Consider the following 20,352-nt stretch of genomic DNA (forward strand, 5'->3'; position numbering starts at 1 on the left):
CCAAAGATTCCTGCTTTTCCTTTGTGGAGAAGTGTGCTCTGTGAGTCAGGAGCTGCTTGTATTTAAAAAAACTCGGAAATAGGCCTGGCCTGTCATTTCAGCTCTTGCCCTTATGATAAAATCAAACTAATTAGACTACAGTAAAACAAATTGCGTCCTTCTTATATTTCCTTATAGTCCTTAAAAACTTCCTTAAATGGTGTATGAAGTAGTATCTTGTAATGTAGCATGTAGTTCAGCTCAGGGGCCATGAGCCATACTTTCAAGCCACGAATCCAGATGGCTATGGATGCATTGCACATCTTTATTCAAGGTCCTTCCTCTGTTGGCTTTTTTTGTGGCAAAGCATAAAGGTACTGTTTGCTGCATAATGTAATAGCCAGATGATACACATACTGCTCTTTATGTTTATCTAGTATAAGAATCAAACTTCTCTTTGTGGTTTTCATGTATGATCAAGCTGGAATTAGATTTAATCCTTAATGTAAGCTTTTGTATTTTAGATGTTTTGTGAGTTTCTTATTTATCTTGACATATTGGAGTAATTGCTGTAAACAGAGCGACTCAGCGTATAAAAGAGTAGATGATGATAATTGCTAGACCTATAACTGAGCTACTTGTATTTTCTGAAGGCCGAAAGATACGTTTAGCTTGTTAATAGCTAACAAAATTATTTTCTCAAGGCTGCTCACTGAAATTAAATTTTTGCTCATCGTTCTCTTTACAGTCATATAGCAGAAAACCACAAAGTAGGAGTTAGGTTTTTTTTTTTAAAAAAGAGATTTCATAACCAACAGTGTTCTCCACGACAGAAATTGTTACCTGTAAATGGAGATTGTAAAGTCTACTTCTGTCCTGGGCTTCCACTGCTTTCAAGAAGTGATATAAATCACTGTCTGTGATGACAATTAAAGACAGCATTTGTCTGAAGTAAACCCAATTTAAAACACATGCAAATTCCAGGGGTTTTGTAGTATTAGGGGTGGTACAAGACCGCACTGAAAGGGTGAGTGTCTGCTGCATCACTAAGCCCTGCTCAATGCTTTATGCCCTGAATTAACTTTTGTTTAGCTCTTTTGATAAGTGCAAACAGGTTAATCCTTCCAAGTGCCTATTTAGTACTCTAATTCTTTGCAATTCTCTGCTGTGTTGTGCTTGCTTAAAGTAGCTGTTTAACTCTCAGGTCAGCTGCCCTTTTCTCTGTGCATTCTCGGTGACAAAAAAAGCCAGTAACATTACAAGTTTGTTTGTCGTGGTGTTTTTGTCTCCTTATATATAGCAGACATTTATTAAGGATCTTTGAGCTAAAGAAGAGTATTCTCTGTATTATCTGAGGTCAAGTACATAACAGTTAAAGACAAAACAATCTCTTTGTCATCTCCTTAGGTGCCCTGGTCCTGCAGCAAATTCTCTGTCTGATAAATCGAGGGATCATACAGATGATGATGATGAATACAAAGTTCCTTCGTCACATCCTGTAATACTGAGCTCACAACCACCTCACGGTCATCATATAAAACCTCTTGCTCGGTAAGGTAATTTAGCAGCCTTGAAAGCAACGTATTTACAAAGCCGCTGCTTTTTCCAATATTAAACTGGATTCAATGTTTCTAAAGACTTAAGCTTGCCTGCCTTCTGAAATGTCTTATCTTTCCAAGCTCGGATTACTTATGCTTCTGTTTCGTTTGAGTACCACCACCTGTGATGGTCACTTCATTGTATCTCTCTTGTGTCAGAACTGGATATTTTTTGCTTTTGAGTACTATTTCTGCAGATGATCTTTTTTTAACCCTTAGGCTGAGGTTTTCTAAACTGACCAGGAGATTCAACCCCCACATCTCTTTCAAATTTAGTTTTAAGGAGAATTTTGTGTCTGAAATTCCCAAAGTCAGCTTTGAAAATCGTAAACTTTAACATTTTATATATAATTCATTTTAAGAAATGATGCAGTACTGAAAAGTATGTGAACTGGCAGCTGTATGTACATACTTTGATTCTCTTTTTGTCTGATGTGTAGGATGCCTTTTTATCTTCTTGAGCCTGTTTGGCAGCATGTTTTCTTTGTGCTTCTCTGGAAAAGAACCTTTTTTCAATACAAGTGGAATATATCTCCTTAGCTTTAAATGTGTTCTAAAACACTATCTCCAAACTTTCACAGTTCTGAATTATTCATTAATTATGGCAAGGAGATGTGGAGCCAAGGGACATGGCAACTGAAAGCTGTGTCATTCCTGGTGAACTTGGACTTTGACTCATAAAATAGTCTGAATGGCTGGAATTAAGTGAATAAGTCTTAGAAATAAAAAGGGGACAACTTTCTACTGGTCTTGTAGGTCAAAAGTATGATATTAAAATCAAATATTGATCTAAAAAGTTTAGACTCTTCTGTGATTAAAAATTCCAGTGACATATAGCCATTTTTTCCTCTGTCAGAATGTGATTCAAAGACCTACCATCAGTGAAGCCCAGCATGTCTCTCAGCCTAAAATTAGCCAATTATAATTTTTAGACCTCTTTAATCAGAACTTAAAAGAGGTAGAAAAAAAGTCATAGTATAATTACTCCTTGCATGCAGTTTAAAAATTCTCTCTTTATTAGAAATGCTGATCCAGTCTTTACTGCATAGACATGAGTATTACACAGTTGTCTAAGCTTTATGAACTTGAGAACTTAAATGTTCTTATCTACAGTATGAGACTTTAAAAAAAAATCAATGCTGAATAAAACTGTCAAGGTTGGCTGAGCAAAAAAGTAGGAAATTAAAGAAAATTCCAAGGTCCTAATCCTTTTTACCTATGCCATTTTTTATGGGATTGTAATGTGCTTCTGCACAGGAATGTCTTTTTGTGCCATGTGAAGTCATCTAATAGAGGCTGAGCTGCTTGCATGACCAAAGTTACTCAGGATGTAACCTTTCTTAGACAGAAAGTTGTCTGCAGCAGAAGAGAGCAGTATGTGGGCAGATTACCTTGGTTTAGCAGCTTCTGAGGACTATTTGAGTTAGTAAGTATTGTGGTGCAATAGGGGAGAGCCTGCAAAGGGGACCAGTTGACTCCAAGGACCCCACATCCACACTGTATGTTTTGGAAAGCTTCAGATTCATACAAGCCCTAACATGGTCCTGTGGCTGGAGTGCCCTTTAGTAATTGCAGCCCATGAGATGAGCTCCTGCAGGACATCTTTTGAGTTAACATCACCCAGAAGCAGTTGGGTCTGCATGGTCTGAGACCTCTGCAATGTAAAACAAAGTGCCAAAAAGGGAGGGGGAGGGGATGATGCAAAATGAAAGATTCTTGAGAAAATAACCAGCTGGGAATATAGAAACTCATCATTTTTCTTTAGCCTCTTTTGCAGAAAGAAAGAATTGAGTGCATTCAATTGGCTGGTACAGGATTTTAGCAGGGCCTTAGAATTATTAATAGAGGCTATAGATGGAAAGCTTAGTTAAAGTTTTTTGCAGTTTTTACTGTGCGCATGGTGGATTTTTTTTGGCATGAATCCAGGACTTGGTACAGAAAAAATACCTCAGTTTGCCATTTAGGTTACTCCATGATTAAAACCACCAACTCTTCTTATTATACATTCTGATAAGAATTTTAACTCAAACCATTCTCCTAAGCATTAAAAAAAAAAGAAAAAGAAAAAGAAAAAAAGAAAATCTAGTGTTCCATATAGTTACACAGTTAGAATGTCTTCTTTTAGCTGTCTCTGCTTAGATGTGAAAGCTGAGATAAATCTTTCAAGAAAGACTCTGGTTTCTGGTTGATGTTGTATTCTTTTAATGCACTTCTTTAAATCTCATGGGGAGGGGTTTTTTGTTTCAAGAAAACTTCTCAGTATTGTTTAGCAAAACTCTTAACAACATTTTTTTATTTTTTTTTTAATTGTCATAAATTTTTAGCACATTTCAGGTTTTTTCCCCAGTATCGCTTTCTATTTCTTTCCTAAGTGTTACTTCTTCACTTCTTGCATAGTACTTGGAATTTTCAGTAAGCTAAAGAGCCCCCTAAAGTCTTCTGGATGTTTTGTAATTTAGAAACTATTCTTCCATCCAACTCCCAAATTTGTATTGCCTCTAAGACTTTTCACTCTTTTACCAGTAAATGCAAGAATGCTAAAACTATTATAAAAATAATATAAAAAAATTATTCAGTCTTAATTTCTGGCAGATCAATTAATTGTCTCTTTTGTTACAGCTGATCATCTCTTCCCAGGTATGGGGCAAATTCAGCAATAAGAAATGGAGGGAAATAATTTCAGCACTACTAATTAGGCTACTTTTAGAAGAATGTTACGTTATTAGATTTGCTATCTTTTCCTAGTATAGCTTTCTCCAAAAAGGAAAAGGACAGAAGGCTCGCTTGTTAGTGCTCATTTGTTGCCCTTCTTTTTGGAGTTAACTGTTGATGTAAACAGGTATTTCAGCATTGTTTGTAAACTGATTACTTAGCTGGGCTCTGTATGAACTGAATACTTCTGAAGTGGTGCCATGTTAAATTTGCTGCCTGTGGCTAGTTACGTTATTGAAAATGCAGAATAGATTAAAATTAAAGTAGAAAATATTCTTAATTACTTAGTGTATATGCTGAGGAGACAAAGGAAGTGTTGCATCCACTGCATTTGAAAGATTGAACCAATCTAATATCAAAGATAGAAGCAACACTTCCTCTACCACTTCTCTGGGGGAATGAATTCATAGCAAAATAGCACTTATCATTAGGGTAGTTTTGTTGTTTTGATTTCCTTTTTTAAATCTTGCAGTTATTCTTACATTTATTTCATTACTCCTAGTTGTAACTCTGGGGACCACAAACACAATTTCACTTCCTCTTTCCTGTTTATGTATTCTAAATGATTCCAGACCTTTATTTCATTCCTCCTTTCCATATGGCAAAAGCTGATATGCCTATTAATACTACTGGTAAAAACCCAAGATCTGAAATGTTAGCTAACTCTAGTAGATTTCCAAATATTTAGTAATAATGGTGCATGGTGGGTTGAGATTTTTATTTTTAAGCTGGAATTGCTTAGCATGGTGGCCTTTTTCCAAGGAAACTCTGTTTTTTTCTGAATATGCAGGGTCCATGGTTCCAGTGACAGGACTAATTTCCTAGTTCTTTCATGTTTCTTTAAACAATATATAATATTCTGAAAAGGCTTGTTCTATGTTTTTCCCTGCAATATTTGAACCAAGTCATCTTACAAAAATAAACGCCAGTGTTTTTGACAAGATTATAGGCACTTTGTACTGTTTGGTTGGATGAGTTTCATATTCAGTTTGATACTGTTATTTAATTTTGAGAGTATAATATGCTTCCATTAAAAAAAAAAATCAGTTAACTGTGATAGAAGTATCAGCAGCACTCAGCTTTTTGATACAGAAATTAATAGGTTCCTGCAGAACTGCTTTGGATAGTTCAATTTTGGGAGTTTTGGTGGTTTTTTTTAATGTTTAGCAAAGAGTTTAGTTGAAATTTGTTATTATTAGTGGTGTGTAGTGGAGTTCTGTTTGGATTTTTTTGTTGTTCTTATATTTGGTTTAATGGCTTTTCTGTGTACTTTGGTGTGGATCGTAACCAAAATCTACACCAATCTTTTTCATATTTCTGCTAGGGACAATTCAACATCTGGGAAGGCAAAATTGGATTGAGTCTGTGACTTAACTGTGTGAATAAAGTAATGACCTGAGCTCTGAAGTGAGGACTGTGTTTAATGTTATTTCTTCCTCTAACTTGTATTGCAGCCTTGAGTAAGTTATTTAAACCATGTCAGCATCTCACCAAGAAAGCAGTATAATCCTTCAAAGCAGTTTTATTGGTGGTTAACCAGTATCTGCTCTCAATATCAAAACCCATAAATTTTAAAATTGGCACAGCTTATTATATTTCATTCATTTCCATATACTGAACTACCAGCACAGGTACTTGGTCATTCTGGGAATTAATGCTTGGCTAAATGGTTGATTGCTTCCTGCTTAATGTCTGTCTGCAGGGTGTGTGAGAACGGTCAATGTGCTGGAGTAACGAATGGAACACACAGTACTACTTCTGAGATAAAGAAATCAAAACATCCTGAGTTAGGTATGTTTTTACTTTTTGCTGTTTATCGAGAAAATTTACTCTGTGCTGCTCTAGGGGTACAGCAAGAAAACATTCACTTCTTGTGGTTGTGTCATTCAGGAGATGTCTATGATGCACCTACTCTTCCGGTACCTTTGCCACCTGCACGACCTCCTACCAGAGACAACCCAAAACACAGCTCTTTGCTCAACAGGACACCCTCCGATTATGATCTTCTGGTGCCCCCTTTAGGTTGCAGACTTTTTGCTGATTACATGTAATGGTTAACACTGCCTAGATGAACTAAATGCCATGTTTACTGAAAAACAACCACTGTCGAGTATGCTAAGAATACCAGACAGGCTATGAGCTAAATATTACAGCTGCAAGTCAATATTTGTGTCAGTGATCTGTACTTGGAGTCTGCCTGTAAGCCCTCACATGAGACAGACAAAAAGGCACACTAAAACATTTTCCCTAAAATAAATATTAATTGTTTGTCTCTACTAAGAAGTTTGACCATTGCAATTTTATGTAATACTGGAGGGGTTTTCCTATTGTAGCTTAAATAGTTCCATTTATTTTAACAAATACAAAAATGCCAAAGAGATGGTATTTATGTAAAAAAACCCCAAACCACTAAATTAGTAAGTTTATTTCTGGGATTTTTTCCACTGTCAAGGGACAGTTCAAAACTCACTGCTGTATACAGTCACCAAAAGCTATTTTTGCCAACCCTGATTTCTGTTTTGTTCTCCTAGATAAAAATCCTTCATCTCTGCATATATACTGGTGCTGTGCTTGGCCACCACCCCTACTCTCACTGACAAACTCAGCTGCATGATTGTGTCTTTGCGGATGTGTCATCATCCAATTTTCTGGTTCCATAACACCTTTTGAACATTTGCCTTGTTCCTGCACTATGTTCTCTCTGGTCCCTGAAGTATTGCTGAGTTGCAGGAGAATTCAAGGCAAAAGAACACATAAAAATCACACTGCTTGGTAACTCCAGTCCTGTCTGCACCACCTTTGTGTAAGGGATGCATTCTTTTGCCAAGCTCTAGAAAATTCAGTTTGTATCTGGAGTTGGAGCTTCAGAACAGCAGATAAAGATAATACGCTGTATAAATGTAGCAGATCCAAGGTACTCAGCACTGGCATTTGTATATAAATATATTTGCTTAGCTGCTGAAACACAGCTGTTACTCTACAATGATAGTCAGTGAAGCTTTCCTTCTAATACGTTCTTTGCAATCAAGTCACTAAAAGCAATCCCTTCTCCCATCCCAGAAAAGAAACTGAGCTCTGCAAAAGGTCAGTCAGAGCATGTTTTAGAAGAGGATTGTGTGTAGTACAATCCTAGCTTTGCAGTTTCATTACTGGAGTCACTGAACTGCTTAGATGAACCCTGGGAGTAAAGGCCTCAGCAGCCAGAGAAAAATAAAGTTTAAGCTTCATTCTTTATTATGCAGTTCTTAATGAAGTTTTGCTCATCTAATAATTCGTTTCTGAAATGCAGACGAAGACACATTTGATAACTTGCCCCCTTCACTGCCACCCCCACCACCTCCTGCTCGGCACAGCATGATTGAGCACACAAAACCTGCTGGCTCAGGAAGCCGACCTTCTTCAGGACACGAACTCTTCCTTCATTCTGGTAGGAATACAGAGGAAGCAACACTTTATTTCTCTTTCATTTTCCTTTACTTCAGAAGCTTATCTCTTCAGTGATAAAGTTGTCATCAGGCTTCAGAATTCATTATACAAAAATATTAAAAATTCTGTTTTTTTAATGGTGGAGGTGAAGCAACTCAGAAGATAGAAAGACTTCACTTTTCATTATCACAAAGTAATAAAATAAGGTCAATATTTCTATACCAGAGAAATAAGAGATTTTGGTAAATTGTACTTTTTTAGTAAGAGTTAAAACTTGTGCCAAATTTTCTGTTGTAATCTGTGATACTAGTCTGTATCCTTTTGTCAGCTCCATTGTTTTCAATAGTAAACCATAATTCATGCTGTTTATTTTCAAGTTGAAACTTGTGGAGAAGCTAGAAAATAAGGGAAAAGAACATTCTGCTTTGTTAGAACTGTTGTAAAATTTTGCCACAAAACTGTATTAGCTGTGAACACAGTTGCTGGGTCCTGGGGTTCATACCCTTTTTGCAAAGTCAAATAACCTTTTTGCTAAGTCAAGTTTTCATCCATGTCTCCCTGTAAATCCCTGTGACGCTTTCTGTGCGGTATTTTGCTTGTGAAAGGTATAAAAGCAACTTCCACAATTCATGATTTTTGTCTCTGAGTTGAAAAGCGTTTGATTGTCAGGTTAATTAAGTTGAAACACTTGCTGTTTATGATACAGATCACAACAGGATTTTTGTGGGTTATAGTGCATGGCTGTGAAGTGAATTTTTTTTTTTCTTTGTGTGAACTTCCTAAAGATGTTGGCGTCTTAAGTTTACTGTGAATATTTTCAGTGATGACCTACCTTATGCTATGGTTAGATGTCATCTTCCCCTTATCTGTTTTTATTAGAAGCTATAAGGAGAAGGATAAATTGAAATGTTTTGGTGGTGGTATGACAGGAAGGCCAGAGTGTAGACGACAAGCAGTCACGTGCAACTCCGTAATGGCCTCACAGGTTGTCAGGTGTTTGGCTGACCTGTGTGAATGGTACTTGCTGTGGGATGAAAGGGAGCTGCTTTAGGTTGAACTGCAGTTACCTTTTATGGAATGTTTTTATTATGTATATTTTGCCATCACTCAAGGCCTGACACTGAGTGATTTGCCAAAGCTGTGTATATTTTATTATGTAAATTCAGCCCAGTGTTTTACTTTCTCATATAAGCCTCTGAATGCATCTAGGTAAAAAGACTCAGCACACTACAGAATTTAGAGCTTGATCTTCATAAATACAGGGCCAAGAAAATTAGTTTATCTTCTACACTTCAAAATAAAAGTAATGTAATCTTCAACAATCCAGTCTGAATGGGGGGCTCAGTTGTACCATCTGATGCAGAAACACACAATGCAGCATTCAATTCTAAAGGGAATGGAGAGGAAAAATAGAAGCCCTTTTTAAGTGTTACTTCCAAATAATCCTAGAAACATCACTGATAGCGTTAAAAAACATTTAATAGCTTTTAAAAAGTATGTGGAATACATAACTACAGCCATGTATTGTTCTTCATATTTGCATAGGGGACACAATCTTATAGCAGCAGTTTTCATTAATCTTAGGAGTGTATGCATCTACTTAGGCACGCATGGTTGTGTGAATTGGTCTTTTTTTATTCATATGGTATTTCTAAAACCATATTACTTACTTTGCATCTTGTCACATAATTTGCTGTAGATGATTTATGATAAGCTTTTGATGATTGGTTTCCCTACAAGTCTTTAGGGTGATTTCTCAGCTACCCATCAGAGCCTGTCAGATTAGAATAATAATCTCATCGTCAACACCAGCAAAAAAGTTGCACTCACATACAAATACTCTTACAAGTCCAGAGCAGAAGCCAGATCCAGGATGATGCTGCACTTGCTCAGCTGCATCTTTGGTAACCCAAAAAAAAAAAAAAAAAGGAGAAGGAAGACGCAATATACCAGGACTATATATTTATCTCATTTTTTTAATTCTGTCCCCATAATATTTACCCATGGCTGGGACTGTATCAATAGGAAACCCGCCCTGCAGTCTATGTGAACTGCAAAACATAGTAGTGTAATGAATCCCTAACCAAACTGAACAGCTGGGATATTTCTGATTGTGTTGCTTCAGGCATTGCAACCTCTCCCATGCTTTGCCAGCCACAATTCAGTGTCAGTGTCGGGTAATTGAAAAGTACCTCATGGATGTGAACAGAAGAGTTACAGTCAGTGTGGGATAGACCAACTTTGAGCTGTGCTCTTGGTGTTTGCCACTTCAAAACATGCTTATATGTGTAATAAGCTAATGCTAATTTGGATGTATATGTTCCATATACATGTGCTGTTGGGGGAGACCTCTGGATTCATGGTTCCTCTCTGTGAAGGGAGGCTATTTTTAATCCTAGTTTCTTTGCATCAACCATCCCTCAAATAATAATTCTAATTATTCTAAGATACCTTTTTTTGTTCTGGTATTACAGACCCCCATTTTGATCCAATAACTGGTCATGCTCCTTTGCCACCTGCTCGTAGAGTAACTGGAGAAAATGTCAAAACAAATAGGACATCTCAAGACTATGATCAACTTCCCCCATCTTCAGGTAAGGCAAAAAACTGTTCTTGTAGAAAATTACAGCTTTATGAAGCAAATAACTTTCATCTGTAAAGTCCAATGAGTTTTTTGTCATTCTGGGCATCAAATGGCAATGGTAATACTGTTCTACAAAAGTATGATATTATCAAAGGATAACAGAGATTAATGTTCCGCAGTCCAGGTAGAAGTGGCTACCTGTTGTCTGTTGGTGTAGATACTGCAGCATCAATTTTATCAGCTGCCAAACTGAAGGCTTATGTGACTTCTAGTTTCTTATTTTTTGAGAAAGGCAGGGATTTTTCTGCCACCTTTATTGCTGACAAGAGATCAGAAGTCCTGCAAGAAGCACAGGCATCTCGTTTTCAGCTTTCATTTCTCCTTAAAAAATAGTAGCTTCACTCTCTAAATTATTATTATTTTCTGGTCTTTTTTGCTAATATGTTTGTCTGAATTTCTAAGAAAATTTTAAGAAGTTTCTTAATAAAATGACAAAAACCAAACCCACTTAAAATTGTCTTCCTTTTCAATGGAACAGCTACAGTAGAAGCAATTCCTCTGCCAAAGAAATTTCCCATATGGTTTTCAGGCAACACGAATAGTATTTAAAGAAAAACTAGTCACGTTAATTAAAATAATAACAGAATTACCTGTATTTCAAAGTAATTTCACCACTTTTTAGACAAATATTCTTTCATTTAGATGTGCATGGTACATGGGGAAGGGGAAGGATTGTCCCACCTACATTATTTTGCTGTGTGGAGAGACCACAAAAAGAAACAGCAAAGTGATGTTTTGGACCATTAATCATTCTCTAGATAAGAGGGAGTTGTATCTGAAGACTGCATAAAGAAAGGAAGGAACTCTAGTCTTTCAGCTATAACCATCACCAGTGTTCCCAAGTGGAAAAAAAAAAAGATAAATTTTATTAGTAGTAATTATATGTTTCCTTCTCAGGAATACATAGTTTCACTCTGCTGGGGTACAGGAAAAAAAAAGAATATCGTTTCCAACTTAAATGATGGGAATTTCTGTACCGCTCTTCAGGCTGGCTTATTTTTTAATGAATAGCATAATTGAGAATTAGTGTGATGCCTTTGGTAAATGCTATCACTTTTGAGAGAATACCTGTACAAATATAAGAGTGTTTCTCTTTTTGTTTCCCTTTGTTAGAAAAAAAAGAAGGGTTTATAGTGTGTGTTTTATATGTGACACTGTGAGGGATCTGTTTGTCTTACAGTGCTAAACTGATTTATTTAACGTGCTTTAAGTTCTCTTATAATACAAATTCAGACAATGATGTAACTACTTTTAAAGCTATGGAGTTTTCCTGCAATTCTTGCAATTCTGTAGTAGAACAATTTTTAATTTTCCTCAGTTACTGCAGGCTGCTTGCTGCTTAAGAACTTAGAGCTTTCTGATGTCACTTAATGTATACTTTTCTATCTGTATGTTTCCCACGGCCATCTTCTAAAACACGTGTCAACTTTTGCTATAAATATCATTCTAAGTCAGCACGATGTGCAGCAAGATATTCTGTTTAATTTCAATTAAATGAAAACTATGTGATAGATCATGTCGTTCTCTTAATTGGAAAGTTGTTTTCACAGTGGCAGTAATTCCAAAGGATAAAACTGATGAGCTTCAGGATGAACTGGTTCACCTTCATCTATGATTTAAAAAGACAATGTAGAGAGTGTAGCTGCATTCAGAACTTTTGCATTTATTCTGAACTAATCAGTTCACTTAGGAAATTCTTCAATTCAGTGCTTTTGTGAGGCGATTCTTTGAACTAGCTGAAAAAGAAATGGAGTTCACTCTGAAATCTAATTATAATTTAGCCACTGAGTCCCTAGAGTAGCATGGGGTGTCCTTTAGCTTCTCTGCCTCACTTTCACTGTTTTTAAGATTGCTGTCATGATGTTTAACTGAATTATTAATGTGTAATGAGAAATTTATTCTAATTCAGCCAGGTATCCTGTATTGAACACTTAAATAGTACTCAGCTATGCAACTAACTACTCCAAAGGCATGGTTTCTCAAACTTTTTATATACAACTGTTTAAAATTATTACAGAAAGAGCAAGAGAAGGAGATAAGACTTGGGGGTGCTGGTGGATAAGAGGCTGGACATGAGCTGGCGATGTGTGCTCAGAAAGTCAGTTGTATCCTGGGCTGCATCAAAAGTAGCATGGGCAGCAGGTCGAGGGAGGTGATGGGATCCCCAGCATAGGAAGTACATTGACCTGTTGGAGCAAGTCCAGAGGAGGGCCATGATTAGAGGGATGGAGCACCACTCCTATGAAGACAGGCTAAGAGAGTTGGGAATGTTCAGCCTGGAGAAGAGAAGGCTTCACGGTGACTTAATTACAGCCTTCCAGTACGTGGAGGGAGCCTGCAAGAATGCTGCTGACTTTTTACAAGGGCGTGTAGTGACAGAACAAGGGGGAATGGCTTCAAACTAGAGAAGGCAGATTTAGGTCACATATTAGAAAGAAATTCTTTACTGTGAAGGTGGTGAGGAAAGGTTGTCCAGAGAAGTTGTGGATGCATCATCCCTTGAAGTGTTCAAGGCCAAGTTGGATGGGGCTTAGAGCAGCCTTGGGATAGTGGAAGATGTTCTTGCACATCCATGTCAGAGGACTTGGAACTAGATGATCTTTGATGTCCTTTCCAACCCAAACCATTCTGTGATTGTGTGATATTACCAATAGTTAGCATATTTTACCTAAGCACAACCAATGATAAGAGGGAAAGGAAAAAGAAAATTAGGCCTCTAAGACAGATATATTTTGCTGAACTTAGCTATTCTGTAAGAAATAGATTCAAATGGTTAGTTAGGTGTATTTGCCTGCTGCCTGTTCACTGACATGGTCTGATTAAAACACTTGGCATGTAAATTTAAATTCATTTACACAGAAATATTATTTCAGGGTAGATTTCAATTAACATTAGGGGCAATAATGTGTCATGGTAATGTAGAGTACGAAGATGATGCCTAACAGCTTGATGGAGTGATGTGTGCAGTGACTCCTTTCTCATTTTCTCCCTGCTCTCTGAGTTAGTGCAGATGTCCCCTTGGTATGCTTTGTTCCTGTACCCCAGTCAGATTGGATGTAGCTGCTTGCCACTGTTCAGCAGAGGGCCTCCATCACCTGCTTCTCTGATGCTTCTCAGTCTGTGAAAGACCATGGAACGTACAGGAGAAGCAGCAAGGGAAGAAAAGAAGGGCATTTCACAGCAGAGAGGAGTGGACAGTTGTCATCGTTACAAATAGCCTCTTCCCACTGTGCCACAGAGCCCTCACTACTTTTTCCATGCATTTTGAACATTATTAAATGGGCCTGTGTCTGCCTTTATACTAACCAAGGGTTAAATCTAGTGCTGATTTACAGAAATGTGAGTGATAGAGGAAGCTCCTTGCTGTAGCAACTCTTAATTGAATCACACAATTAGAAAATCTATTTGAATTTTTTAGTTAGACATCCATGGTGGCTGGAACATCAGAGAGGATGGGAGTTGGGAAGGAAAGTCCTCTTTAATACCTCTATCTCAGTGTCCAGATGGACATGCAGCTTAGGCTTAGTATCTTTAAGCTCAGGATCCAGTATGATACCCAGCTTTAGCTAAAATTTTATATGGATGTGAAGATATTGAAAGAGCTGTCAGCTCTTAAAAAAATAATAATGGGAATTGTGAGAGAGAGTGCTGAACATCTTAAAGTATCTGTGCTATAGAGAGATGTCACTGTAGTTAGAATAAAATGCCTATGCTGCAAATCTGCTGACAGAATTAAAAATGACCTTTCTAAATGATGTGATTGCTTAATAAAGTTTGTTTGAAAGCTTCAGCAAAGGAAGGTTTTAAACAAGAAATAACTTCAGTTTTAAGCCTGTATTAGACTGAGTAGAGAAAAATATATCCTCATGTAACACATGCACACAGAAGGATCTGATCTATGCACAAGGAGTTTCTTCTGTGCTTCAAGCCCTGGGAAAATTTAAAGTTTGTAAATTAATTTTGTTTCATACTTTAGAAATTAATTCTATAATGAAATGTACATATGAAAATAGTTTGAAATGATTGTGAAAGAAAATTGATTGGTTTTAACTTGATGTGCCATTATTTTAAATATAAGGAATATTCTTCTTTTACAGTCTTGAGTTTTCTAAAATAAGTGAAATGAGAAATTTGAACTTGTTTCTGATTTGGTTTTTAGTGATTAACCACATTTCCTGAGCTACATTTAATTTCTCAGACCAGTGTGTTTCATGGATCTTCCACACCTTCTTAGCAGGTTTGGATCTGCTTCAGGTGTGTTTATTAGAATGCTTGTCATTTACATAAGTCTTCTCATCTTCAGAGAGAAAAAAATCAAAACAAATACAAAATAGCCCTCACTGTCTGTAGGTTGTAGCTCTTTACTATAAATCTTTAATCAAATTTCTTTCATGCATTTGTAATATGAATATCACCGTCTTGCTAAAAGTACAATCATCTTCTCTGAATTAAGAAGTGGAATGAAATTTTATAGCAACACTCATCTGAATGGATGGAAAAACATTAGACATGACCTAGTGTGAACTGGTTTCGTTCATCTGAAGTGTTTAATGCACTCAGTTGAATTATAGTTCTCTCTATCCAGTGTTATGATAAGGTAGCATGTTATAACAAGAATACTAGAAATATAACATTTCTTCCATCCCTGAAAAACTGTCTCTGAAGTACTTAACACTGCAAAATGCCATTGATGTCAGTGTAAGTAAACAGGAAGTATCACAGCCAGAAATTCCTCTAATTTATCTTTATCAAAGTCACTGTTGATGAGACTCTTTAGAACCCTTTTTGAGGGATTAAAGACTTTTTTTTAATTTTTTTAATACTTTGCTCTTGAAAGTGTTTTGTGCACTATGCCTGCTTGTATTTAAGCTTCTTACTGGGGAATCAGCGAGGATAAGGAGGTTTCAGTAAAGTACCAAGTTTACTTGAGCACAAAACTCTTGACTCTGAGAAGATTAGCAAGTTTGAATATTAGCTTTTTTTCACCAGCACATCAGGATTCCCAACCAGCACCATCAACTGTGAAGGTAACCTTTCCAGAGAAGATAAGGAAAGGGGAGAAATTTCCAAAGGGAGACTGGAGAGGGAGGATCATGCTCTGTTCCCACCATGAGAATAATTGAACAAAATTTTTTTTTTTGAGAAACCAGTTATTTATGTACTTAGGTGTAGCTGTTGTGCATAAAATGAACTGCAATTGACTGAACAGAATCTCCAAGATGTACCAATAAGTGAAGGATTTTTCTCTCTTGGGCACATTTGTCTGGATTCCTCTTCTGCCAAACTTACAGTCTTCAATAAAATTGTGATCAAATTTGTGGTTAGGTTTTGCTTGTTTGTTTTTTGTTTAGTGGGTTTTTTTTGTTTGTGGGTTTGTTGGTTGGGGATTTTTTAAACTAAGAAAAAGTTTTCGAGCTGTGGGTTTAACAGTGGAAAGCCTTTAAAATTTTGACTGGCTATTTTCACCATCTTTGTTGTTGCATCATACTTACTTTTTCTTCCAACTTTGGATAATCCAAATTGTAAATTGCATGTTCCTGTCATATTATTAAACTAGTATATTACTACATTATTTCTATTTTAGATGTTCTTGAGTGCTTTAGCTTTTGCCCAAATTTTCAAATGAGATATATCAGTTAACTAAAATATTTCTTCATGTTTCTTTAGTATTTTATTGTTTAAATTGCTTCATGAGGCTTGACCTACCTTTAAAAAAAAACCTTAAGCCAATTTATATTGATTTCTATCTCTTCTATTTGAAACAGATGGTTCACAAGCACCAGCCAGGCCCCCTAAACCACTTCCTCGGAGAACTGCACCAGAAATACATCACAGGAAAGCATACAGCTCTGACAGTTCCACAGAAAATGTGGATGCAAAAATTGCAAAACTTATGGGAGAGGGCTATTCCTTTGAAGAAGTCAAGAGGGCACTTGAAATTGCCCAGAATAACGTTGACGTGGCCCGTAGTATTTTAAGAGAGTTTGTCTGTTTTCCTCCACCCGTCTCTCCACGTCTCAACCTATAGCAGCATCAAGATTTTCTTGGAGCATGTGAATAATTCTACAGATACATGTGTGGATTGGGGAATGAGAGGAAGAAGAGAATGGAATATTTTTCTTTCATCCTTAGTAGAAGGGTGTTTGTTTCCAGCCGTTTATCAAAGGCTCATGGCTGCTCTGATCAAGACTTATAAATATGCTGAGGCTTATGTATTTTTGCTAGCCATACTTTTTTAAATCAGGGTTGAACTGACAAAGTAATTTAAAGAAGTTTACTTCCCTAGAACTTTTAATCTGTGAAATGCTTTTTCTTGTTTACAAGTTGGCAAGTTACAGTTTTCTAGTTTGTGCCTGTACTATGTTCCTGTTCATATTCCCTTGTATTTGTGGTCAGTTCTGCTGTAGCATTCCCAACAGTTTCCATGCTGACCACTCCATCAACTAAATCATCACTTTCCAGAAGTTCTGTGTTTTGTTTTGTTTTTCTTTTACAAGATGCTTTAATTGTTTTTTTTGCATTTCAGCTCATCAAATGCAAAAAGTATGTGGCCTTCACTACTGATTTTTTTTTTTTTTCTTCTGAGATTCCTTTGCTTTTGGGAGAGGAAATATCTGAATGTAAAATGCATTATTTTGTCTATGAACTGCCTTTTTAAAGGTTATTTGACAGTGATGTTGGGCAGCTTTCTGTTTAACATGAATTCCATGACCTGTAGTCCCCAAGGTCTTTTATATACAGTTTCCACAAAAAAATCCCAAACAACAAATAAAATACTTCATGCAGCAGTGATACTGAGTTCTCACATGTAAAATCTCTTTCAAATTTGAGTATTTGATTGCAAATGTTCAAAAAAAGTCAAATGCACACGATAATACTGTGTTTTGATTACACACTAATGTCACCAGTTCTTTGTGACCTGAGTCATGCCAGAGTAGAAGGAATCTATTTGAATAATATTAATGATATTCAGGTAAATTCCAGGTCTAACTTCTGTAAAATAGAATGCAGTTAATTTTTTGTTTAAGTGATTATCCTGTGGTTCTTTGTGGCTTGGATCAGTTTGTATTAACTTGGAAACTTTAAATCTTTGATGCACTGTTAATTCCTAATGCTACTGTAGCAATATTTTTTGCAAAATTCTTTAGTAATGTCCTCCCTCCCTGTACACTTTATAATTCTCGAGTATGTGTTTAATATCCAAATTCCTTCACTCAGTTTCCAACTGCTTAGTTGGAAATACATTTTTGCTTTACGTGGTTAGTGGTACTCCAGACTTGGATGTTTCATTTTTGAGCCCAAATTGATGCAAGCCAAATTAAAAGTATTCTGAATTTTAGAAAAGAGAGAGAAGACAACTCTTTTCTGAGTACACTCAAAGTAAACAGTCCAAATATTTTCAGAAAAATTCTTAAGATTGCTGCTTTCTTGTTTTTTTAGGAAACTTTGAAATCTTCTTTTATTCTAATACTATTGAAAAAATAATACCATGTGGTAGTTAGAATATTTTTCGCATTTTGAGGTGTGACCAGTATATGATAATTTTCACAGTGTGCCAAGCTGGGTGTGAAGTATATATTCATTATTCCCTTTCAGCTCTTAGTGTTCTTCTTCACGCTGAGCAAGTGTTAAAAGTTACATCATTTACAGGATCAGACCTCAGCAGCCAATGCATTTGTTGTAAAGATTTTTTTAGAAGACAGCAAGTGGCTGAATTGCAGGATTCAGAGTAACTGAGAACACCCATTGGAAGTTACTGTGCTGTCTCAAAGTCCATTGTTTCACCAAGGAACTTATTCTTAAAACCAATTAAGTAAATTTGTAGCATCACAAAGTGTAGTACATATATCATTAATCTGCTTCAGTGATAAAAAATGATCAGGACTATCAGGGTATAGGGAAGAACTTCTATTCTGTTTTGATTTAAGCAAATGATTCTGAGTTTATGTTCCAGAAAAGAGCATTTGCAACTTCATTTACTTGTTCATTCTTCAAGTACAGCTTACGAAAAGTTTAGGTCTAAGTTATATTCTGTGCTTTTATAGTTCAAGTTAATCTCTTTCCTCAGTTTTGGGAATAAGTTTTGTCTAGTCTTGAAACCCTCTTGTTCATTTGGTTTGTTTACAACATCACTGTAGCATTTTAGCTAGCTATAAATTCAAAATGATTCATGCTATTAAATTATACACTCTGATTGTACTGGAATCACTGAAATGAGGTTCTAGCATAACTGCCGGGATAGCAATGATGACAGTGAAAAAAAGAACACTTTACTAGGGTGAACAAACAATGTGCAAATTCAGTTTTGAAATTTTGAATCGTTATGAAGAACTCATTTTCTTTCTTTTTATGCAGAAGCTTAGTACAAATTACATCCTTATATTTCAATTAGAGGCTGCCTGATAGATTAAGGTTTTTAAAGTTTTCCTTCTCCTTTCTGTTTGTGACCACCAGTGACACTTACTTTTTCATTATGTGTTAAAAAAACAACTTGGTGAGCAATATTCTGAGTGGTAACTTGAAAAGAGTTCCATTAATCTTTAAATGAGTGCTAATAACACTTCTAAATAGTGGAAAATGCAGACTATTTCAAGCCCGTTTTGGTTAATAGTTTTAAAGTCAAACAGAGCGAAATTGCTTTGCTGGAGTGTTGATGTTTACTCTGCAGGAATTAATAGGCTTAAAATAAATTAATCTGGCTGCAGTCTAGGTCTCTAAAGACATAGTTCTCTAAACATATTTTAACCTTTGAAAGACTTAAGGGTTTGAGCCTGGCAGTGTGTTATGCACATGTATAACTTTAAGGAAGACTGACTTGAGTGAGAGTGCTTGGATGAACAAAGTTGGTTAAACTCAGAAACATGTGCTGTCATATTTCTTCCAATATTTCAGCCTTTAGACCATCATTGTGATGTCTGTTGGCCTCATCTTTTCTCTCCTTTTGGTAAATCTCTGCATTTTGAGCAAATTGGCTGAATCAGAAGTTGAACAGAGCAAGTGGACGTCAGCAGCACAGATCTTTTCCAAAGACCATGAGTAGAAAGAATTTAAATTGGGATAAGAGAAATTAATTTAATATAATTAACCATGTTAATGGCGTGGCTGGAACCCTAAAATGGCCACTGGTAAAATTTGTTAATGTTCAGTATCTCAAGAGTGCATCTGGCACAGCTTTTTTATAATGTGAATTTAGGAAGTTTTGTACCAGGATCATTTCTTCTGTTATATTTCTCTAATTTTCAGCTTGAAGCTTTACTTTGCACTGACAACTCTGACCTGAAAGCATTTAAGTTTGTGTCTTAAATATTGACAAATTTTGAAGAAAATGAACACCATATTCAAAGCAAATTCAGGTACTACCTGTTGACCTGGAATTTTGAGCTTTTAGGAGTGACTTCTTGAAAAAGGACTTCAATAGTTTCCATTTTGAAGGATTTTCTTTCAAATAACTATTTTATCTGAAAATGCCTTTTATAAACTTGTCTAACATGTGGCAAACTTAGTGATGTGTTCAATTAATTTATATTTTATTCAACATTCTTTTTAAATTTTGGTTATTATGTATGCTCAAGTTCTTTATCTGTTCATGTAAGGTATTTTATAAAATTAATGTTAAGAGAATGTTGGGTTGGTCTGTGATTTTTCAAGACTCTATGTCTGTTATTGAATATTATCACTTTTCATATGACACTTTAGAAACATGTCCTGTCCTGGGTAGGGGCCTTAAAAACCATTGTTTTGTAAGTCACAAAAATGAAACCTTGTTCTAAAATAAGGTGAATCACTGCATTGAGATATTTGCTTTATATCCCCGTTACCTCATTTCTAAATTTCAGTAGTAAAAATTTATAAATTGGCAGTAACTTTGGAATGTGCATTTAATAGTTGTATGTCAGAAAGATGCTGACCATTAAATATTTAGAAGCTAAAGTGGTTAACATATAGTCTAACTGGATATTAATTTATAGGATTTTTTCCTGAAGAAAATTACAA

The 20,352-nt window shown here is 36.0% G+C and overlaps 1 protein-coding gene across 3 annotated transcripts in view; it reads left to right on the forward strand.

Moving 5' to 3' along the window:
* Positions 1-19,980, forward strand: part of CBLB (Cbl proto-oncogene B) — a 132,573-nt gene extending 112,593 nt beyond the window's left edge. For 2 of the 3 annotated variants that reach the window (XM_064644179.1, XM_064644177.1), the window contains exons 14-19: positions 1,387-1,530; positions 5,992-6,080; positions 6,180-6,311; positions 7,579-7,716; positions 10,190-10,309; positions 16,125-19,980. In XM_064644179.1, coding sequence (XP_064500249.1) covers positions 1,387-1,530; positions 5,992-6,080; positions 6,180-6,311; positions 7,579-7,716; positions 10,190-10,309; positions 16,125-16,387 — 886 coding nt within the window. In that variant the 3' untranslated portion in view covers positions 16,388-19,980. The remainder of the gene's footprint in view (positions 1-1,386; positions 1,531-5,991; positions 6,081-6,179; positions 6,312-7,578; positions 7,717-10,189; positions 10,310-16,124) is intronic. The other variant, XM_064644178.1, reaches the window with a different exon arrangement.
* The last annotated feature ends 372 nt before the right edge of the window (positions 19,981-20,352 follow it).

This window comes from Pseudopipra pipra, chromosome 2, assembly GCF_036250125.1.
Source record: "Pseudopipra pipra isolate bDixPip1 chromosome 2, bDixPip1.hap1, whole genome shotgun sequence".
NCBI classification, from domain to species: Eukaryota; Metazoa; Chordata; class Aves; order Passeriformes; family Pipridae; genus Pseudopipra; species Pseudopipra pipra.